The sequence below is a fragment of the Pinus tabuliformis genome, chromosome 8 (genome assembly GCF_031772625.1).
Source record: "Pinus tabuliformis cultivar Carrire ecotype Pingquan chromosome 8, CPIR1, whole genome shotgun sequence".
Taxonomy (NCBI): Eukaryota; Viridiplantae; Streptophyta; class Pinopsida; order Pinales; family Pinaceae; genus Pinus; species Pinus tabuliformis.
In genome coordinates this window covers 1213196828-1213221076 of record NC_142294.1, presented here as the reverse complement: position 1 = coordinate 1213221076, position 24249 = coordinate 1213196828, and the positions used below count along the sequence as shown (strand labels likewise).

Here is a 24249-nt window from a genome sequence, read left to right as displayed (position 1 = left end):
TTTAAAGTGAGTTTAAGTCCCTGGATCTTGCCCTCTCCTTTGGCATGTTTAATCACATTGCCTAGCCCCTCCATCATGAGAATAAATAGGAAGGGTGAGAGCAGATCTCCCTGCCTGAGTCCTCTCGAGGGCTTAAAGGTCTTTGATGGTGAACCATTTAGCAGGATTGAAAAACTTGGAGTGGTTACAAGGGCCATTACCCATCTTATCCAGTTATGGTCAAATCCATATGCTCTCAGAACTTCCTTGATGTAGGCCCAACTTAGTTTATCATAAGCATTTTCTAGGTCGAGCTGAATCATCATACCTGCCTATTTATTGCTCTTAAGTGAGTGGACCACCTCGTGTGCCTGAATGATGTTATTTAGAATTTTCCTACCTTCCACATATCCTGTTTGCTCCTCAGACACTAGAGCCTGTTCGCAATTACTTTTGAAATAATTTTATACACCACATTACATAATGCTATGGGTCTAAATCTGTCTGGAGTGATAGCATTCTCCTACTTTGGGATCAAGGCTATGAAAGAGGTGTTGAGTGCTTTCAGAACAATTTTGTTCTTCCTTGAGTCCTCCACCACATCAAGGATGCCATGCTTGACTATTTCCCAACATGCTTTGAAAAAGTCAACATTGAAACCATCTAGAGCCAAAGCTTTCCCATTTTGCATTTCTTTGATGACTTTGCTGATTTCCTCTTCACTCACTAGTCTGTTAAGATTGTAGATGTCTTCTTTTGTCACTAACTTAGGAATGTGTTGTGAGAAGTCCTTTATTAATTGAGATCTATCTATGAGAGGTTCCTTGGCTATGCCTAGGAAATGTTGAACCAGAACTATTTCTATTTCTTGGTGTGTGGTGAGCTGATTTCTGAAAGTATCTTTGATTTTTACAATCTTATTTTGCAATCTATTATCCATGGTAGATTTGTGAAAAAACCTTGTGTTTCTATCTCCTTCTTTTAACCATTGAACCCTCGATTTTTGTTTCTAGAAAATCTCCTCTTGCTTGCATAAGCCTTCCCATTCTTGTTGAACACAATCTGCCTGTTCCTTACTTTCCTCTGTGAAGCCCTCTGTAATAATGGTTTGGTTTATCTCCTGTAGTCTCTGTTCCACTACTTTTTTGGCTTCAAATATGTTACCAAATTCATTCTTATTCCAATCTTTAAGCCTCTGTTTAACATGTTTCAATCTTTGTTGCAGAAGGAACATTTTAGTACCCTGAACATGCGTGTTTTTTGTCCACCATCTTCCAATATTGTTGATGAAGTCAAGATGACTAAGCCAAATGTTTTCAAACTTGAATGGTCTGTTTCTTGGAGTTCCTATAAAGGACGCTTCAAGTTGAATAGGCTAGTGGTCTGAGCCTCCAAAAGGAAGTATCATAGACACCAGGTTATGGCTAGAGAGGATGAGGTCCTCTGAGATAATGAATCTATCAAGTTTAGAGGCCACCTGAGCTGCTCCTCCCCTTTTATTATTCCAAGTAAAAATGCCATTACTTGTCTCTGTATCCACCAGTTTCATTTTGTGTATGAAATTTTGAAAAGCTATGGAGTCTCTACCTAGTGATCTGGTTCCCCCTTTTCTTTCCTATAGAGATCTAATCATATTGAAGTCCGCTCCCATAATCCAGGGGATACCCGGATGTCTTGCTTTTAACTCCTCCAAAGAAGTTAGAAGTTCGAGTTTCTCGTCTGGCTTTTGTGGGCCATAAACATTTGTGAGTAAATAAACTTCCTTGTCCCCCAAAGGTTGTATAACCATTGATAAATAGTTCCTGGATGCTTCCGCATCTAGGATGCCAAGTTTCTGAGGGTTCCAGAGTGTGAGAATCCTTCCTGCTACTTTGTCTGCTTTAACTTCTAAATATTCATATTTGATAAGCAATTTTCTATGGATCTCTCTTACTTTTTCTACTGAACATTTTGTTTCCTGAATGAAAATCATATCTGGTTTTTCTTCTTTCATTCTATTGCTAAGATTTCTTTCCTTCCTTTTACTTCCTAGACCTCTAATATTCCATGTTGTAAGCTTCATTAGGAAAGATTTGTAAAGGAGTAGCTAGTTAGGTCCTTCATCTTACCTAAATCTATCATGAGTTTTCCACATTCTATAAGTAGTTCATTCTATTTTTTCCTGCCTCTTTTCCAACCTGGGTTCCTCGGAGCTAATTTTGATGTTGCCTTCATTTTTTTCACCCTTCATTTTCCTAACTGTCATGGTTTCTTTTGAAACCCGAGCCTTTTGTCTATGTTTTCCATAGGAATAATTGTTGCACTCTATTAAACTCCTCTTGAGGTAGTGAATCCATTCCTTTGGTAGTTCCTTGCTCCAGGAACTTCTCCAGATCTAGATGTTCCCTATCTAGAATATCCTGTAGTTCATGATCCTCTGTTCCCACCTCGCTAGGGGTCATCTCTTGGTCCTTATCGAGTTCCATAGATTTCGAAAGATCCTCCCTTTGTTGGCCATTTTTAGGCATTTCCTCCATGCTGTCTTCCTTTTCCTTCTCTTCTAGGTTTTCCTCCAGTGTGTTTCGCTTTATCAAGCTCCTCTTCTTCTTCTAATACCTTGAACCTGTTTTGACTTAACTGCTTTTCCTCGTTGATTTTTTTTTTGGTATTTTCTCCCTCCTTTACCTTTGCTTCCTGCTTTGTTGTAGCTTTCATTTTCTTTCCCTATTGTTGCTTTAGCTCTGCTTTCCATTTTGTTTAGGGGGAAATCTCTGAATAGATGCCCATGTTCATGACATTTACAACATCTGAAAGGAACATGCTCATAGTCTATTGCTTGCACCCATTCTTCATCAAAAACTTCAAGAATTATTTCATCTGGTAGAGCTCCAGAGAGGTCCATCTCTACACATATATGAGCAAAGGAGGTATACTTTCCTCGCATTGTGGCCTCTGATATTTTAACAAAATGCCCTAGTTTATTTCCTATTGCCTTTAATGATTCTGGATGCCAATAATCTAGAGGTAGTGAATAGAGCCTTACCCAAACCAGTACCGAAGTGAACATCTCACGCTCCAAGACAAAATTCATCACCCAAGGTCGCATATAAAGGCCTGCAGCAGCATAGAGGTATGGCCCTCCTTCGAACACCCTGTCTTTATCCTCTATGTTTGTAAAAACAATAGTGAAGAAACCCTTGGATCCAAGGTGTAGATCAATATCCCCCTTAGGTTTCCAATGGTTCTTTATCCAAACATGTAAAGCCATCTTTGTTGGCCATAACCCCATGAACTTACAGATGACTGCATAAGTCGCAATGTGTTCCCTATGCACATGTAACGCTGGGTCACTTAACACCACTCAGGGTGTGATGGTTGCCCTTGGCTTACATGGTCCAGACCGATTTCTTGTGTTAGCATTCTGATTTCCTCATCTTTGCTTCTCCTTTCTCACTTCTTCCTACAAATCTTCCTTCCCCATTGAGCTTCTATTTTCCTATTTCCTTCCTCCTAGAACTTTCTCTTCAGTCCCCAATGGTTTCTTGAATCTATTAGATATTGCCTCACTGTAAGAGGGAGTGGAACTCCCCCCCTCTTGCCCTTCCATGGTGCCCAACCCTGTACTTCTACTGCAAACCCTAGCTCTGCAATGTTCCCCCTCCAAAACTCCTTATGTTGATAATTGTAACCAAAAAAAAAATACGTTTCCTTTGCAACATCTCGTGCCAATACTAATTATGAGTTTTTTAAATATTGACAATATAAAATATATCATGAAATAACTATTTTGATAACTATCGATACTTAATTTATACTAAATAAAAAAACCTTTTTCTAAACACTTTTTTGGAAAAAATTACCATACTTTTACCATATCCACTCTCTCCACCCTCATACTTTTACTATTTATCATAATCTATTATATATATATAATTAATTATATTTCTTATATATATCGAAAAATACAACTGTAAACATTTCTGACAATAAAATAAATACCATAATAAATTTTATAATCATAAAATATATTTTTTTCAGAGAGAAAATCAAGATAGTTATATTAAGAAAATATAGAAGTCAGAATACATTATCAAATCTGAGTGAAAGCAGCAGGAAGAAAGCTGCACTGAAGAGTCGGCATATTTACATTATCATTGATCTTGATGAGAGAAACCAGTGTGAGACATTTAATCCAGCCCGGAGCAGAGAGGCGAAGCCGATAAGCATGAGAAAAAGCCAATGACCAAAAACCACATTGTCACAATCAAAACAGGAACAGAGCATCCAAAAAAGATGTGAGAGTCAGACCAGAAAGAAAAAAGCCTACATATGCTGTATATAAAAGCCAGAGCCGATTTGGAGATTAATCTGCAGGAGGCAGATTGCCTGTGATTTGGGTCAGAATAGTATCAAGGGCCCGTCTGGAGTTCTGAAAGATACATTCATTCCTCCATTTCCAAAGATACCAGCAAGTGAGGATAAACAAAGTGCAGGAGGGAGACTGTGCACGCCACCAGTTGAAAGCTTCCTGTACAGATGAAAAAATTTGATGAGGAAAACCATATATCAAGGATAATTCATACCAGATTGATGAAGATGATGCGCAGCTGAAGAACATGTGTGCATTGGATTCATCATCAGAAAGGCACATTGGACATCTGCCAGGGCCTGCCATCCCTTTCTTTGGAGAACCAATCATAAAATATATATAAAGAATCCAACGTCTCCAACAACTTAAGAACCGATAATAACCTACTAAAAATTTAAAACGAGGAGCCAACAACTTCAGAGCGGAAAATAACCTAACACAACTGAGAAAACTTCAGTGCCGACGACTGAGAAGCACACGGATATTTTATTTTATCACAGAAAAACACATGTACACGATCAAATTGCTGGTCAGCTTCGACATTGACACGAATCAATTGAATCAAAAATACACCCAATAAGCTCCGTTGAAGCTTTACAACATGAGAACAGACAGAATTTTATTATTCGGCCATGGTCGAGCCGATTGACAGCTTCTCTACGAGTTTCCTTTCTTGTTTATTCCAGCTCCGGACGAGGATTCCAGGCCGCCATTTCAATCTTACCTGAGCACGTGTTTGACTACTCCAGGAATATGAACCTCTGACAAGTAATGTGTCCAATCAATGCATTTTACGTCGAAGTTGAATGCTTTTCTGTCTTCCGCCGAAATCTCTCTGAACAAGTTTTCAGTATTGGTTGTATCGAACCTGATAAAAGGCCGCAGATTCGGCTATCGAAAAGAAAAATCGTATACAATGTTTGACCAAAAGAAAAACTAATGTAGAGACGGGCATTACCTTCCCTGAAAGAAAACGTAGGGCTCATACAACTCTGCTAAATACATGGCCAAGTTGTAATTTCGGAGCATACGAGTGTAATGTGCTCTGAACATGTTGCAGAAGACACTGTCCACAAGACCAAGCACCTGTTCAACACGACCAATGCAAGCAGTTTTAATTAGCTAAGTGTTCTGCAACCATGAAGGCAGATTTCTGTCAATTCACGTTTTCCATAAATCCATGTCAACTTCATTATGATAAAGGAAAATTTCCAAACTTCATTACAATAATCTGAATTTTTTCTTACAATTTCTAAATCTTTGTTGAAAACAAGTGTGGAGTTGATGCTTGCCTGCAGTGGTGCTTTGTATCGTCTATACATGTATCCCCGAAAGCTCTGCATGCTCTCAAGAAAGAGAGGCGGTTTTACGTGAACTGTGTTTCCATCTTTGCCCACACATGGATGCTTCGAAAAATAATTATAAGCGGCCTCCGTAGCAACAGCGGAACGCAACGGGTTTACAACAGATGATGCCGAGTGATAAATAAAGAGACCATTCTGGGAAGCATGTGTGGCCATAGCTACTATCATCGCGTTTACAACCATATCTGCTGGAATCTGCTCTTCAAATAATATCATTAATAAACAAACATATTTAATAGTTATGAACAATAATATAGGGCAAGCCACTGAAGATAAATGGCGGAATTAGGAAGTGACTAACCACGTCAAGGATGAGGTTTGGATCGGCTAAGAAGGATGAAAGTCGCCCTTTTCCGTATGCTACTATCAAAGTGTCGATGGTTCTGCAATTATACATTCCAAAAATGCATATCATCAGTATTATTAATGATGTGATGTTAATTGTATACAAAGGCTAGGATGTCTCCAACCAGTATTTCTATGTTTGAATCGTGAAAGGGTGATGGTTCAACTTAGCTGTGTATAGCTGGGTCGTTTTTTAAGGAGCAATCATTATACATCTTTGCAGTGATTGCTTCTGTAAAATAGTGGAATCATGTATCCCTAAATTGAAATTGAGAAAGTGTTATGGTTTCAACTTTCAATCTATCTGTGTATAGTTTTGCCTATTTGAAGAAGCAATTAGCACTAATAATAGATGTTGTCCAACTAATCTGGAAAGATGACAATCCTTGGAAAGATGACAATCCTTGAGGACTATACATACTATGATACTTGTAATGATTGCTACTGAAAATTGGATAAGAGCAGGCATCAATGAGTTGAGATTGTGAAAAGTGTGATGATTCCAGTGACCTATACATGCTATCATTGCTAATCATTGTGAATATTGCAATCATTGCTAATCTATATTGTGAATATTGCTAATCATTTACACAAAGTAATCATTGCTTATCTATATTGTGAATATTGTTTTTCCACGAAGAGGTCATGTATGTCAGTTGAAACCCTCGTGCTCAATTTCTGGTTATTTAATGAATTCAAGTCTATACTAACCGATAACAATATCACAAAAGAGATTATTTTTTATGGAATGCAAAATGTGGTTGATTACGAAGACCTGGTGGCTTCCATCTAGCCAGGGGAGGGCTCTGCCACAGTGCTTTCAATAATGCTTGGTCGGAGAACCACCACTGGAAGATTTCCTCTCAGATTCTGCACTAGCATGTCGCCCATGGCTTTGGTGAATGTGTAAGTATTCGGCCACCCAAATCTTCTTGCCCTGTTAAGACCTCCATGAATGAATCTAATTTCGATTTTCAAAATTATGACATCTATGCAAATTATGATCAAATGGCTTCTAAGGGTGACGAACCTCTATAAGCCCAATTCTTTGAGACGTTTTGATGGGGCCAGCCCACGTGGTCCCGCCGTCAATGCGCTGATGATGTTATGTACTAGCAATGAATAAAATAATAAAAGGAATTTCGGATATATGTGTTGGTTGATTTTTAATCTGTGTTGAATTGATTAGAGTTATGGTGATTGTACCCTGGTTGCTTGCCTGATGGACATCTGTCCCTCCTCGGGATTCTACGAACCTGCCTTGGTTTGGGGTTTTACACCTTCGCGCTCATTTGGTTCTCGTTGTTTCTCCCAGTCATTTGCTCTGCGAGCTCTCGGCGATCCCTTGCAGCTTCTGTGGTTTTCTTTGTATTTTCCTGAGGCTTGTCCGCTTGATTCACTGAGTTATGTGCTCCTGGTTGCCTTCTCGGTCTCCATCATTTGGGACTCGGCCTGGAATTCTTCTGTTCGCCCGGCGATTCGCTGAAACCCTGGTAAGGTTTGCGTTATTATATTTTTCTGTGTGTATGTTCTCTGTCACTGTGCGTTTTGGAATCTGCCCTAGTGGGTCTCTGCCTCTGTGCGTCTTTTATCGGTTGTTGTCTGTGTTTCACGAGGGTTTACAGTTAATTGATGGCTGCATGGTTCTTGGTGACATCCTCTTCAGCATTGGTTCATTCCCTCACAAGTTCGAGAGGGTTATGGTGGCGTTCTCTCTTGATTCCTTCGCCAACTCGCCTGGTAAGTCACTTTTCCATGCTAGACTTTTACGCCCCTCTTCTTCCTAAGTCTAATATCTTGGCTCCTTTGTGAGCAAGAGGGTCTTTCGAGGTGAAGACGCGACTATGGCTTGCCTGTTAGGTAACAGTACACTATTGTTTGTTTAGTCATTCTACTTCCCGTTCTTTGGATTTATATCTTGGAACCTAATCTCGTTCTGTTAGTCTTCTTACAGGTGGAGCCGCTCGATGGTCTCGGCACTTGGACTTTCAGCTGTCCCGAACAAATACGGGTAGCGTCGCTCTGTTCGTTGTAGTTTTCTTGTCTTGATTTTCACGACTTGTAGGGTTGGTCTGTTCTTGTTGGCCTTGAGCCGCTATTTGTTCTCAGTTCTCTGGTCGTTAGGCTTTGTCATTGATGTTGGAAACGAGTAAGGGTCTTATGGGGTTGGCTTCTATTAGTAGTTGGTTTTTTTTGTCCCCACGTCTGCGAACTGGGTTCGGTCTTTTGTTTTGAACAAAATATGAACATATAATGAACTTTGGAATGACTGTATTTTGTAACCCTATGAATTTTGTGCTGGAATAAATTTGGATTGCTTTTGTAAATTCACATACCTTTTATGGTTATGTAATGCCTGATTATTTTTTTTTGGTTGTGTTGTTTGTATTGGACGCTGTTACCTTTCGTCCGACTTGACTATCTTCTTCTCCTGGTTCAGAACCTGTAGCAGAACATTGACAGTATTCACATGATAAAAAAAATGTTAACAAATGTTACACAACATTGAGGACGCTATAGGATGGTGTGTGCACAAAACAATAATTATATTTCTTTCTCTGTTAATTTCTTACACAGTCGAACCCTGTAATGTGCCTGTTTCCCCTCCTTTAATAGCACTGTTTTCAAATGGTTTTAACTGCTGTTGGTTCGTTTGGTTGGTTACATCAGTTGTTCATTATGTGGAACTTTTCATAGTTGGCTAGTACATTTTCTTTTCATACTTTCACAACAGTAATGTAACTGTCTGGAAACAACGAGTCTAACTAATTACTACTGCTCCTAATTAAAATTCATTACATTAATCTTAGGCAACTTAAATAAAAAAAAGTAAAATAAAAAAAACAAATATACTATCCATCCAGCGAACTGTTTTCTGCGTCCTCTTCAGAAACCATGTCAACCTTGCTTCTGTCTTTTCCCTGTCAGCCAGATGCTCCCGCATCAGGCTTCTGGGGTAAAAGAAAATCATGGCTCCGTTCCATGAGTTCCTCCACCAAATAGCCAGCCTTCTGTATCTGTGCCGCGTCGAGCCACGAGCTGTCCTCCATTGGACTGTCTTTCCACTTGACGAGATATCATAGATATTCTTTCCTACGTGTCTTCTTGGCTACCTAGGTACTGAGGATCCCTTCAATCTCATGGGACTGAGCCGAAGGCAAATGCTTCTTCCAAGAACTGTCTCTAATTTGGGTGTCCCGTTCTGGCCGTACCACATTGTCGTCCTCTGCTTGGGCATTATATGGGAATAGATCCGCCACATTGAAAATAGGTGATATGCCTATATCAGGTGGCAACTGAATTTCGTAAGCGTTAGCTGAAAATTTACGTAAGATCTTGCATGGACCAATTTTCTTATATTTTAGTTTATTATACGTGCCCTTAGGAAATCGTTCCTTGCGCAGGTGCGCGGGAACCTCATCTCCAACATTAAATTGCACTTCTCTTCACTTTGAATCTGCTTGTTGCTTATACTTCTGTACGTTGTCCTACAATTTTAATTTGACCTTTTCATGAAGTTCGCTCATTGCTTCGGCAAAATCTTCCCCATCCGCACTTCTCCGTTCCAACTTTCCTAAATCTCGTAGTTCATGTATTCCCCGAGGATGCATGCCGTACAAAATCTGGAATGGGCTGTGTCCGGTGCTACGATTGGGCGAATCGTTATAAGCGAATTCTGCCTGAGCGAGAGCACAATCCCATAACCGTGAATTTTCTCCAGTTATACTCCGTAATAAATTCCCCAAGCTCCTGTTCACCACCTCTGTTTGTCCATCAGTCTGCGGATGATACGCAGAGCTGAAATTCAATTGCGTGCCCAACTTTTTCCACTGGGTGTGCCAAAAGTGTCCTGTGAATTTTACATCCTTGTCTGAAATGATAAATATGGGTAGGCCATGTAGTCTACCAACCTCCGTGAAAAACAGGTGAGCCACGTACGTGGCATCACTAGTTTTCTGGCAAGGAATAAAATGAGCCATTTTCGAAAATCTATCTACCACCACCATTACTGAATCATATCCCCGCTGCGTTCTAGGTAGTCTTAAGACAAAGTCAATGCTGACTGAGTCCCATGGCCTGCTTGGAACAGGTAGTGGTGTGTAAAGTCCAGTATCCTGACTGTGTCCTTTTGCCAGTTGACAGACTTTACACCTGTTCACATATCTTTGTACATCCCTGCTCATTTTGGGCCAATAATAAACATGTCCGAGTTGCTCCAAAGTTTTGTTGATGCCAAAATGTCCCGCTAGTCCACCACTATGCTTCTCCCGTACAATATTTTCCCTCATCGAACAGTCTGGGATACATAACTGCACACCTCTAAACAATAATCCTTCTTGCAAATTATAGTCTAACCATGGGCTTACATTCCTCAACACGGGATTTTGGCAGGCTTCAAAAGCTTCTTTGAAATTTGTGTCGGTTTGGTACAAATCCTTCAGATGTTCGAATCCCATCACCTGTATGCTACTTTCATGTAAGAGAAAAGCTCTTCTGCTAAAGGCATCTGCCACTTTATTGGCTTGCCCACTTATGTGTTTTAACACGAAAGTGAAACTCTGCAAGTATTCTACCCATTTGGTGTGCTTATGGTTTAACTTGTGCTACTGCATTACATATTGTAACGCCGAATTATCAGAAAATAATACAAACTCATTGCCCAGCAGGTAGTGCCTCTAATGTTTTAAAGCTTGGACCACGGCATAAAATTCCTTGTCATATGAGGAGTATTTCTGCTGGCTCTCATTTAATTTTTCACCAAAGAATGCCACTGGCCTGTCTTCCTGACTGAACACAGCGCCAATAGCTGTTCCACTTGCGTCACATCGAACCTGAAAGAGTTTATTAAAATCAGGCAGCCTCAAGATTGGCCTCTCCGTAATCTTCCGCTTCAACAGCTGAAAACTGTCTTCTGCCGCCCTGGTCCAACAAAAAGGTTGACTGGCCTTTTTGATGGTCTCTAGCATCGGTGCGCAGATTTCACTGAAATTCCTAATAAATTTCCGATAAAAACTTGTCAATCCGTGAAAAATACGTACCTCAAATAAGCTCTTCGGTGACGGCCAATTCACGATTGCTCCAATCTTTTCTGGGTCCATTTTCAATTCATTTTCTGCAACTACAAACCCCAGATAGACCATCTCCTTCTACATGAAAGTGCATTTCTTTAAGTTTATCAGCAGTTTGTTCTGTTGTAACTTCTTTAACACCCTTCGAACATGTTGAAGATGTTCTCCTTTCGTTCTGCTGAAAATCAAGATATCATCAAGGTAAACTATCACAAACTTGCTAATAAATTCCTTTAACATCTCATTCATCAATCTCATAAAAGTACTAGGAGCGTTGCTTAATCCAAATGGCATGACCAGCCATTCGTACAGCCCTTCATTGGTCTTGAAAGTTGCCTTCCACTCATCTCCTTCTCTAATCCTGATCTGAGGATATCCACTCTTCAGATCAATCTTCGTGAAATAAGCTGCCCCGCTAAGACAATCCATCATCTCATCCATTCTGGGTAAGGGAAATCTATACTGAATAGTGATTTTATTAATAGCTCGCGAATCTGTACATATTCGCCATTCTCCACCCTTCTTTGGTGCGAGTACTGTTGGTACCGTACAAGGGCTCAAACTTTCTCTTATCAGTCCCTTATCCAGCAACTCCTGCACTTGTTTACGAATCTCTTCATTATCTTTCGGGCTCATTCTATATGCTGCCTTATTCGGTAGGCTTGCTCCAGGTATAAAATCGATATGGTGGCTAATGCTCCTCTTGGGAGGAAATTTATCTGGTAGATCATCAACTACAATGTCATTAAATTCTTTCAACAGCTCCTGAATCTCTGCAGGCAATTCTGACTTTTCTGTGTTCAGCAACATCATTTTTTTCCTCCTTACAATCGCATAATTGACCTCATTTTCCTCAATCTGCTTCACAAACTGTTTTCCTCCCATCAACAATGATTTTGTTCCACTTGGTTCTGCTGCATCCTCCTCTTTGATGGGTACAAGTGTATGTTTGATCCCATCTTTCACAAATTTATAACAATTCGTCTTCCCATCATGCGTCACCTTCTGATCATACTGCCACAGTCTCTCTAGCAGTATATGGCATACGTCCATTGGCATAATATCGCAGACCACCGTGTCTTGGTATTTGCCAATGTGAAATTCAACCTCGCACTGTTCATCAACTAATAGTTGGTGGCCTTTCTGTAGCCACGACACCTTGTAAGGTGTGGGATGCTTAAGCCGCTTTAATCCCAGTTTTTCCACCATTTCGGTGGCAACTAAATTGTCTGTACTTCCGCTGTCTATGATCAATTTACAGCACTTTTCGTGTGATTTGTAAACTGTTCGAAACAACGCCTTCCACTGGGTTTGTTCAGCCATCTCCTTGGCTGGCTTCAACAATACTTTGTTCAAAACTAAAGCCTCTCTGGTTTCTGCCACATTTTCTATCTCTCGGGGCTATGCTTCAGCTTCCTCAGGCTACGCAACAAAGGCCCCCCTCTGGCCAGCGTGCTCAGCTTCCGGGCATTCGAAGGATCTGTGCCCCCACTTATGGCACCTATAGCACTGGACATTAGTCCCCCTTCCGCGACCATTTCTTCTTCCCCGCTGATATGGCCGACCTCCTCTGGTGCTATCTTCCTTCTCTGCTATCCCTGAAGCTCTGGAACTGCTGCCTTCTTCGCTGTTAGTGGCAGTTCTCCCTCTACCATAGGACTGTCCTCGTCCTCTGCCATTTCCTCGCCCTCTCCTATTATTCTGTTTCCTGTTAATTTTTTCTTTAGCCTTTACAGCACTCTGAAAGGCCTCTTCTATATTTCATGGAGAGAGAATACTGATCTCATCTAGTATTTCCAGTGTCAAGCCATTCACGTACCTCGCTGTTTTTTCTGGAGTATCATCTGTATAACCAGCCCGCAAATTTACACGATAAAACTCCTCTATGTACTCCTTCACAGTCATACCTTTCTGCCTTAAATTCTGCACTCGTCGATAAAGTTCGACCTGATACTCTTTAGGCAAAAATCTGCCCTTCAGTTTTGCCACCATCCTTGGCCACTTTCTTATTGGTAGCTTCTTCATTCGTCTCCTGTCTGCTTGGACACTATCCCACCATAAGGCGGAGTGTCCTTTTAACTTAGTCGCAACAAATATAACTCTTTTGTCCTCACTGATCTCTTCATTTTCAAAATACTTATCTAACTCACTTACCCAATCCAACAAAACATTTGCGGATAGACTGCCATCATAGTTAGGGATCTCAGGTTTGGGTTTGCTCCTAGCTAACAGTACCGATCTCAACAGTCTTAACTCTGGGGCTTCTTCCTCTGACCCATCTGTAGCAGTTGCTGCCTCTTCTTCACTATCATCCCCAAGTTCTGGGTCTCTTCGCCTACCTGCCTCTACTGCTTCCAAGCGAGCAGTAAGGATCCTCAACTGTTCTCTCAAGCCCTCGTCTGCTACTCTACGTGCACCTCTTCCACGTCCTCGTCTTTGAACTTCCATCTTTCTCTGTTTCCTTAAAATTCTGCTCTGATACCACTTGATGGGGCCAGCCCACGTGGTCCCGCCGTTAATGCGCTGATGATGTTATGTACAAGCAATGAATATAATAATAAAAGGGATTTCGGATATATGTCTTGGTTGATTTTTAATCTGTGCTGAATTGATTAGAGTTACGGTGATTATACCCTGGTTGCTTGCCTGATGGACATCTATCCCTCCTCGGGATTCTACGAACCCGCCTTGGTTTGGGGTTTTACACCTTCGTGCTCATTTGGTTCTCGTTGTTTCTCCCGGTCATTTGCTCTGCAAGCTCTCGGCGATCCCTTGCTGCTTTTGTGGTTTTCTTTGTATTTTCCTGAGGCTTGTCCGCCTGATTCACTGAGTTATGTGCTCCTGGTTGCCTTCTCGGTCTCCGTCGTTTGGGACTCGGCCTGCAATTCTTCTGTTCGCCCGACGATTTGCTGAAACCCTGGTAAGGTTTGCGTTATTATATTTTTCTGTGTGTATGTTCTCTATCACTGTGCGTTTTGGAATCTGCCCTAGTGGGTCTCTGCCTCTGTGCGTCTTTTATCGGTTGTTGTCTGTGTTTCACGAGGGTTTACAGTTAATTGATGGCTGCATGGTTCTTGGTGACATCCTCTTCAACGTTGGTTCATTCCCTCACAAGTTCGACACGGTTATGGTGGTGCTCTCTGTTGATTCCTCTGCCAACTCGCCTGGTAAGTCACTGTTCCATGCTAGACTTTTACGCCCCTCTTCTTCCTGAGTCTAATATCTTGGCTCCTTTGTGAGCAGGAGGGTCTTTCGAGGTGAAGATGAAACTATGGCTTGCCTGTCAGGTAACAATACACTATTATTTGTTCAGTCATTCTACTTCCCGTTCTCTGGATTTATATCTTGGAACCTAATCTCGTTCTGTTTGTCTTCTTACAGGTGGAGCCGCTCGATGGTCTCGACGCTTGGACTTTCAACTGTCCCGAACAAATACGGGTAGCGTCGCTCTATTCGTTGTAGTTTGCTTGTCTTGATTTTCACGACTTGTAGGGTTGGTCTGTTCTTGTTGGCCTTGAGCCGCTATCTGTTTTCAGTTCTCTGGTCGTTAGGCTTTGTCGCTGATGTTGGAAACGAGTTAGGGTCTTATGGGGTTGGCTTCTATTAGCAGTTGGTTTTTTTTCCCCATGTCTGCGAACTGGGTTCGGTCTTTTGTTTTGAACAAAATATGAACATATAATGAACTTTGGAATGACTGTATTTTGTAACCCTATGAATTCTGTGCTGGAATAAATTTGGATTGCTTCCGTAAATTCACATACCTGTTATGGTTATGTAATGCCTGATTATTTTTTTTTGGTTGTGCTGCCTGTACTAGACGTTGTTACCTTTCGTCCAACTTGACTATCTTCTTCTCCTGGTTCAGAACCTGTAGCAGAACATTGACAGTATTCACATGATAAAAAAAATGTTAACAAATGTTACACAGCATTGAGGACGCTGTAGGATGGTGTGTGCACAAAACAATAATTATATTTCTTTCTCTGTTAATTTCTTACACAGTCGAACCCTGTAATGTCCCTGTTTCCCCTCCTTTAATAGCACTGTTTTCAAACGGTTTTAACTGCTGTTGGTTCGTTTGGTTGGTTACATCAGTTGTTCCTTATGTGGAACTTTTCATAGTTGGCTAGTACATTTTCTTTTCATACTTTCACAACAGTAATGTAACTGTGTGGAAACAACGACTCTAACTAATTACTACTGCTCCTAATTAAAAGTCATTACATTAATCTTAGGCAACTTAATTAAAAAAAAAGTAAAATAAAAAAAACAAATATACTATCCATCGAGCGAACTGTTTTCTCCGTCCTCTTCAGAAACCATGTCAACCTTGCTTCTGTCTTTGCCCTGTCAGCGAAATGCTCCTTCATCACGTTTGGTATCTGTATCTTGTAAAAAACTTTGGCCCTTGCCAGTAGTGGACGAGTCCATATATATCTCGGCGAGTGTTTTCTCCAGCAAATCAAATTCCGCTTTAATGTCTAAGAGAGGTGGACCGTCTTCATCCTCAGGTTCTTTGCCGGCCGTTATAGTTTCTCCCATCTTCATAGCCTTCTCCATAATTCTTCCTTTTCCATTTCCGATAACGTAAGCTTTTGTCATATTAAACAAAGATAAATTTGTTAATGTATGAGGATGCTAATTCCTTTTTTCTATTCAAGGTTGAATCCCAAATTGAGGAAATTCCGTTTACACGTTTTAACTTATTTCTTTTTTTTTTTTAAGTACTTTTATGTTTTAGATGTGAGAGAACTTCGGAGACATACCTGTTACGCTGCATGATTGCAAATAATAATCTTGGCTGGGCAAAAGTGTCATTCAATCGAGGCAGGAAAGATAAGGGTGGAATATGAAATTTTCTAAACCTTAACCAATAAGGATAGCTATGGAATAATGAAAGTTTCATTACTGTGTAGCTTTTTTAATTTTCCGCAGAGTCTAGATTTAAAAAGTGTTAATCATACATCTAATTTTAACATTTTAAAGTGTTAATCATACCGGTAGCTTTTTAAGATTTTCAAGAGTCTTTCTATAGGATTATATATCTCTATTTACTTTTTTTTAACATCAATTAATTCAACACATTCAAGTTAACAAAGCTGAAACTTTATTTTATAATAAGCTATATAGTGTATCTAAATACGTTATGTAATGTATCTAAATAGTTTTCCTCATCTCTCCATCATTATATTTAAAGTTCTATATTATGTGATGTACAGTGATGTATCCTTGTTAGAAAAATACAACAAAGTATAAAGAGCGATAACGCAACTAGTTGGAAACGTATTGATTTGTAATGCATGACTATTTTAGGGTTTTTATTGTAAAAGTTTTAGGTGTTTACCTTACTTGAATACTAAAGTACTAATCCAAGAAGAATTGATTTTCAATTAAATTGGAAACCATATTGCTTTGCAATGTAAGATTATTTTAGGATTTTGTAGTGAGATTTTAGATGTATCTTTGATGAAAATTTTTAGTATATACTTTACTTAAATATTAAAGTACTAATCCAAGTATTGATTTTCAATAAAATAATAGTTATTAATTTTTTTTTCATAAAATGGTAGTTATTGTAAATTTTATTAAAAAATGTTTTGGTGTTAATTTTGTTAGAAAAATTAATTAGAATTGCAAATTCGAAATGTATAAAGATATTATCTAGAAATTTACCACATTTATTTTTATACATTTTTAAAAATTACAGTTTTATTAAAAATATATATCATCAAATTCAAGAAAAATATATATATATATATATATATATATATAAAATCACTTATAATTTATATTTATATTTTAATCATTCTTTTAAATATTTATTTTATTATTTTAATCCTTCTTTAATTTTTTTTTAAAATATTTATATATAAACTTTTCAACCGTGATAATATTGATTCCGTTGATCCGGAAGGTAGAAATTTTTAAACGATTTTAAAATTTGGAAACATATACTAAACCATGAAAACATATTCGGTTCATATTTTACTTTGATATATTGATTTAAATTAGTTTTTTGATTTTGTGATGACTTGTCTACAGCTCATATTAAATTTATAACTTATTTTAGTTTTTAAATTTTTTTATAAAATTTATAACTTATTTTAGTTTTTAAATTTTTTACTTATTTCTTTTTATTTACATTTTACAGTTTGTTACCAAAGCACATGAATTTTTTGATAAATTTTGGCAGAACTACATTTTCATCATGTCCAATATATTATCTCAATAGGGGCGAGGAATTGAACCAATAAATTCATATCAAAAAGTACCTTAACTAAGCACCCAATCACCATCTATCCATCTATCTAAAACCCCATAGACATAGTTAATAATAACTTAGAAATAACTAATAATACTTTTAACATCATAAATTTTGTAATATAAAAATATTATAACAACTATATAAATTAAATGATTATTAAAAAAATAAATTAAATATATTTATATAAATTAGAAAACAAATAAAAATTCAAGTTTTAAAATTAAAAAAAAATAAAATTAATTTAACCATTTCAAAACATTGGAATATCATAGATAATTCCAAATCTGAACTTAACAAATTTAATTACAATTTATAAAATATTTATTTTTAAAATTAAATCTCCAAACGTGTAACTCCCTATTATTATGAGTCCAAGGATCTCCCCTCACCAGTTGAGACATGCAGAAGGATTTGAAGTTTCCGGCATCGTTGGGCGAATTCCACCATATTTTTAGCTCCCTTTGTGTTGACGGTGAGAGAAGTATCATATCTACATTTTGCAAGAGCGTTTGGTTGAATAAGTTAGGTTTTGCAACCGAGATACATTTCCTTAGGTATAACTAGGATAAACACCTGCTTAAAACATGAGCCTTTTCCTAGGTATAACTAGAACTAAGCAAACCTGTCGCCAAACGCTGTGCTTGCTGCATTATTAACAATGGCGTCCAGATTTTCCCAGAGATGCTCTCTCGCAGCCTCCTCGTCAATTCCAAGATTATGATCCACTGCAACGTCTCCAACAACAGGAACGACTTTCTGGAATATGAAGCTTTCAAAATTATCTCCGTGTTGCTCCCTCAGAATCTTGAACAACTCCAGCCTCATAACCTGTCATTCAAAGGGGTTTGTAGGTCGAGGATTAATTTCTGAGCACTGAGGAGATCGATTAGAGGCATTAAAACAGTCAAATATATAAAATTTAGATGGATAATTCGCCTCTTAAAACGTCATTGATAAAACCTTATACAGAATCTTTTGTTGAATCTATTCATTTTTCTGATTCTTAATATTCTAGATCATACAAAGCCACTTTTACAAGGATGGCAGATTCTGCAAATATCTTAGAATCTTGTTTGACATTTTCCATAAGCATTACATTATGAGATATTCCCTAAATTTACAATTTAAATAAAGATAATGGCAAGAACCACCACCCAAAAGTCCATTGGTGAGACTCATACTACCATAAAGCTACAATTTCTATGGATTAAGATGTTGGATCAATCTAGAAAGACCACAACCCAAGAATCAATGGATTAAACTTGCACTAGCATAAATCTATAGTTTTCATCCGTTTCTGAATCAAATTTAAACCTAAAAAATAATTCTCAATGAATGTCCGTGTGAAATTTCTTACTTCTTTTTTAAATCTGTTTTTGGCTGACTCTACATCTTCAGCCCTTAGCAAAACATAAATGCAGCTAATCCCAGGCTGTATACGCAAGATTTTCTTCACGAAAACTGCACCAAGTAAACAGTAATTAACAATTTGTTATCTGAAACCCAAATATATGTAAAGATCAATTTAACATTAATAACGCCAAAAATACTTTAGCCTAGGAAACCGGTTGATCCAGTCACTAATATGTTCTTGTCCTTGAGAAATCCTAGAACGTTGGACGCCATCTCTCACTTAACACTACACAAATTTGGCAGCTCCTGCTGAAAGAATGAGTAGAAAATAGGTGTTGATCCTGAGTATGGAGGAGTTTTAATACAGCAGTGGATGTAGTGGGCAGTGGATGTAGTGCAGTTTCCTTTCTTTAAAAAACAGGAATTCAATACTTTGTGTTTATGTTTTATCTTGCCAAAATTAGAAACGTACACGAAATATTTCAGGGAATCGAACAAGCTACGATACATACAGCCTGCACTCAATCGCTTAAATTTTGTCAACAAAATGACATTGCGAAATCCTTACAAATCATTATATACAGGTATGGTTGAAGGCCATTTGTAATGACACATAATGACTCCACGGAAGGAAACTGAGACAGAATCCATGAGTAACTTGATTGATCCCTGACTCATTAATATATATATATATATATATATATATATATATATATATATATTTATTGTAAATTATTTTCTTTCTATAAGATTTATTCTTTTTGAGATAAATTAATGCAAAAGATTGAGAGGAAAGCCTTTTTTCAAAAATTAAACGATACTAAGAGTTTTGAAGTATACCAAGAGCTTTCAAGTTTGACCTAATTTTTCACACTTACGGAGATAACAATCTTATTTCACTGATGAACTATCACTGACTCATTATTATATATATGTAGTGTAAATTATTTGCTTTTTATAGGGTTTATTCTTTTATGGGATAAGTTAATGGAAAAAGTTCAGAGTAAAGCTCCTTTTCAAAAATTAAGCCATACTAAGAGCTCTCAAGTTGGACCTAGTTTTTTATAATTATGGAGATAACAATTTTATTTTACTGATAAACTGACATTTTTGTGTGGATTGTAAATTTAAAAAATATCCTAAAATCTGATTATGTTTTTTCAAGTTTGTTTTAATTTTTTTTAATTATAGTGATAGCAATCTTATTTTATTGAAGAAAAAAAATCTGTATGTGAATTGGAGATCCCAATAATATCCCAGAAAGGCGTTCAAACTAGAGCATCAAATTCTTAAATATTCTTAAAATTTACCATCTACATAACTTCAACTCTGATTAACAAATAATTCTTCTATCCAATATTAACATGCCTCACCTACACTCAACCTCATTGTTTAAAAGTATTGAATGAATACTATTACCCAAAACCAGCATCATCATAAGCATGCCCAACCTATCTTAGATTTTCAGGGTAAATGTGTTGGGAGTGTTAAAATAGGTTGGAATTTTGTTATTTTTTTTTTTTAAATTTAATAATAAAAAAGTTTAAATTTTATTTTTACAGTGGAAATAGATTTAGTACTATCAAAATTATTTAGAAATTTAAAATCTTAAAGCTTAAGTACCATAACTGAATAATTAATTCACAATTTTAGAAACTTAACGAACATAACTAAATAGTTAATGCACAGCGAAATCGTTAGGTAACGCATTGTAATAAGGTAAAGAAATATTTAACATATACCGTAAAGGAGTTGGTTCACTCACGATATTCACAGGCAAGGCAATTAATTTATTTTTAATATTGAATTTTTATTGAAAAAAAAAATAATCAGAAAATTATTAATGTTATTATTTTTACCAATTAATTAATGTCGTAATTATTATTGATAATTAATTTATAAATTTTATTTAAATAATTTTATAGGTTGAAAATTTAACAAAGATATTAATTTTATAAAATTTGTAATTTTTTCTCAATTTTACTTAAATAAGTGTTGCTTTGCATTTATATCGAGGGAAATCTGTAATTTATTTTCTTTTAAAATAAAAATAAAAATATTTTCTAAATAAAACAGTGTCAACTAAGATTAAAAAAATGAATGTACTTACAAATTTGATCGTTATTAATTTTGTATGTTTAATTTAAATAATTTTGTATGTTTAAAATTTATCAAGGAAATATTGTTTTGAATATTACTTTTTATAAAATATGTATTTCTTTCTGAATTTTTGTAAGTTAGTGTTGCACTGCAGTATATATTTAGGAAATCTACAATGTTTTTCCTTTAAAATAAAAATAAGAATAAAATATTTTCTAAATAAAAAATATTGTTAACCTTGATTAAAAACAAAAGTGAATATGCTTATTTGGTTAGTGATTAGTTTTAATTAAAAATATTGTAAAATATTAATAATCTCACTCTTATTGAGCTTGCTCGGTTTGTGGTTTCAATATTTCTTTTTTGTTTTTTTGCTTAAGCAAGAGTCCGACCTTCTATTTCATTAAAGTGTAAAATCCATTACATAATGTACAACTGTTCACTAGGAACTTAAGAAAAAAGTGGAAAAAACCCCAGACTCCCAATTACCCAGCCCAAGGCCGAAGTCCCACCCCTTACATATCACACTGCTACCTCTTAAAAGGAATACTTAGCCTCCAAACTACTAAATCATAAACCGCTATCTTTCTAGGCATCAAGGAATCCTTCAAAGCAAAGAGCATCGGAAGCCGTAAAGACTCTGAGACCCAGAAAGCCGTGAATAGTTCTTTACCTTGCGTCGCCCTACTCACTTCCTTAATCTCCACCGTTGGATCCCCCTGGTCAATCCAATGATTGTAGAGGATTTCGCAATGTGAAGAAGCCTGACTGTTAACCCGAAGGTCCCACTGACTTGCTCGCTCCATGCTGACCGTCGATCCGCTATCCCTGATCCGATGGCTACGGATCATTTCACGCAGTGCAACCCTACCGAACATTACTGTGCAAGAAGGGCGGTAATGCCTCAGGCCCCACTGCCACGTGTTATCCATTGAGTGGGATCGCTTCCAAAATCGTAAAACCGCTTCCCGCTTACACCGCATGCGATCGCCAGAAAACCTCCCCCAAGATGGAAAGATGATCTCCGGCATAAAACAGGGGGTATTACCGCCCAAAATCGGAACCTGAGATGGATGCATTTTCACTTTCCCTCCTTGTCTGTACCTGAACTCGTATCTGAAACTGTCACCACCATTCAACCTTACTGCTGATAAACTGGCACTCCCCTTTTGTTTCCCCCTGGGCTCTCTGAACCAATTCTTTACTTGTCTGCGAGGGTTAAAAAGGTCTGCCACCCATACCCAGACGAGCCATACAGAAAAAGGCTACTCATGCAAAACACCGTGGTTAGGACTTAGCTGCTAAGTCCCTGTCCTCTTCCGCTTGTTCACGACACCGAGTTTTCACTTTGCATTGAGGCCACTCCTGCCAATTCATTGTAACCCTACTATCAGGACAATTCACCCCTTGGTTGGCCAGTAGATCCGCCAACTTGTTGGTTGTTCTGCGAACATGGTTGAAACTAACAGTACGAAGACCTTGGAGATGACCCTGAATTCTCTGGAAAACCTGGATAAGCCTCCAGTGTTTTGAAACTTTCTCTGGCTCTGTTCCACAGCTAATTCTTTTTACCGAGTTAATAATTAACTCTGAGTCTGCTTCTATGATCACATTCGAGCGGTTGTCCTGCTTCAGACACTCTAAGCATTGCTCCATAGCCATTAGTTCTGCCATGTTATTGGTAGCTTTACCTAAATGACCATGGAAGATGGAGATAATACTTCCTCTTTCATCCCTTAAAACCCCACCATAGCCAGTTGTTCCTGGGTTGCCTTTAGAAGCTCCGTCAATATTGTATTTCAAATACCCTGCTGGGGGGGTATACCAGTCATTTTTCTCCGTATTTGAAGAAATCACTTGCCTGTCCAGGTTTAGAGGAATGATTCCCTAAATACCCAATTGCCTGAGAATTTTCAAATCTGCCTCTGAAGGAGGATTATTAGGATATTTCTTCACTGTGGATCCTACTGTTTCCTTCAGTTGTTTTAAAATCAACTCAAGCAAGAGATGAGAGGGTTTCTTTTCTTCTTTAAATATTCTCTTATTCCTTTCTTTCCAAACATTCCATATAATAAAACTTGGTGTAAGGGCCCAGGCTGAGTTAAGCCAATCATTATCAGAAAAGTTCCTTCTCCAATTATTGAGGGTGTTGATTATACTCCCTTTGTCTCTATCTGATTGACGAAAAATGATGGCAAAAGAATCCCATAGCCAGGAGGTAAAGCTGCAGCTATTTAGTAAATGTTCCATTGATTCCTCTTGAGCCTCACAGAGCTGGCATCTAGAAGGCCCCAGAACCCCCCTCCTCCTAATATTATCCCACGTCAAGATTTTTTTGTGATGAACTAACCACATGAAGAGTTTGATCTTCATCCACCCATGGTGCCTCCATAGGTTTGGCCAAGTCTTGTCTGGTATAAGAGAATTCAGCTTAAGTAGAATTCCTTTTGCTTCCTTAAGATTGAAGGTGCCCTCATTATTATTGCCCCATCTTAGCTGATCTTGCCCTCCTGTTACTAAGATTTTCCTTTGCTCCAACGTTTTCCTTAGTATCTCTGCTTTTCTATTCAAGGGGCTCCCCTCTCTGCCAACGATGTTCTTCCAGATTCTCCACTTTTCTGTATGCTGAGTGTGCTCCCAGAAGTCCTTTACCTTAATTAGTCCTTGTATATCTGTCTCGTGCTTAAGGTCTAAAAAGTCCTCATTAAGCAGTATTGGTTCTTGCTGCCACTTGTCCTCCCAGAAAAGAGCTAAGTTTCCCTCTCTGATCTCCCAGAAACTATTTTCTTGTATGAGGCTCCTGTTCTCCCAGGCTTTGTTCCAGATGTGTGAGCCTTTTATGTTTCCAGACATTCTTATGAGATCACTAGTGTGCCATGAGCTGGCATATTTTTCCTTCCAGATATTTTCCCATTGGGCCTTTGGATTTTGTACCCAACGCCACCAGAGTTTGGCCCCTAGAACATTGTTAAGAATTTCTTGGTCATCCAAGCCTAGGCCTCCATAGTTCTTGGGCCTACAGATTTTATCCCAAGAAACTAAGGCCCACTTTTTCCTTGTTTCCTCCTTACCCCATAGGAAATCTCTTTGTATGTTTCTGAACTGCTATAGGACCCCTTTGGGAGCCGGGAGGGCTGATAGCATGAAAACCAGAATAGCTTGTAGAACTGCCTTAGTGAGAACCAGCCTACCAGCTAGGTTCAAAGATCTGATGGTCCATTTTTTAACTTTATCCTGTAGCTTATTGATTAATGGTTCCTAGATGCTTTTGAGCAATGGTTTAGCAGTAAGAGGGATTCCTAAATATTTTGAGGGGAGGGAGTCCCTTTGAAAGCCTAGGATTCTGGAAATATTTCTCTGAATCACAATATTGGTATTAAAGAAAAAGATTTTTGATTTGGATAGATTGACTTCCATACCTGTGGC

At 38.0% G+C, this 24249-nt stretch overlaps 2 protein-coding genes across 2 annotated transcripts; both read right to left on the bottom strand.

Annotated features, from left to right (window-relative positions):
* Nucleotides 1–4356: 4356 nt before the first annotated feature.
* On the bottom strand, nucleotides 4357–5874 carry LOC149239735 (alcohol-forming fatty acyl-CoA reductase-like). The gene is made up of 4 exons (XM_089369953.1): nucleotides 5575–5874; nucleotides 5286–5413; nucleotides 5052–5195; nucleotides 4357–4486 (listed from the first exon to the last, which is right to left on the bottom strand). Exons 1-4 carry the CDS (start codon nucleotides 5872–5874, stop codon nucleotides 4357–4359), a joined length of 702 nt encoding a protein of 233 aa, XP_089226079.1.
* Nucleotides 5875–15455: 9581 nt separating this feature from the next.
* LOC149239734 (fatty acyl-CoA reductase 1-like) lies at nucleotides 15456–18996 on the bottom strand. Its single transcript, XM_089369952.1, has 5 exons — nucleotides 18936–18996; nucleotides 18728–18831; nucleotides 17993–18198; nucleotides 17760–17860; nucleotides 15456–15697 (listed from the first exon to the last, which is right to left on the bottom strand). Exons 1-5 carry the CDS (start codon nucleotides 18994–18996, stop codon nucleotides 15456–15458), a joined length of 714 nt encoding a protein of 237 aa, XP_089226078.1.
* Between the last annotated feature and the right edge of the window lie 5253 nt (nucleotides 18997–24249).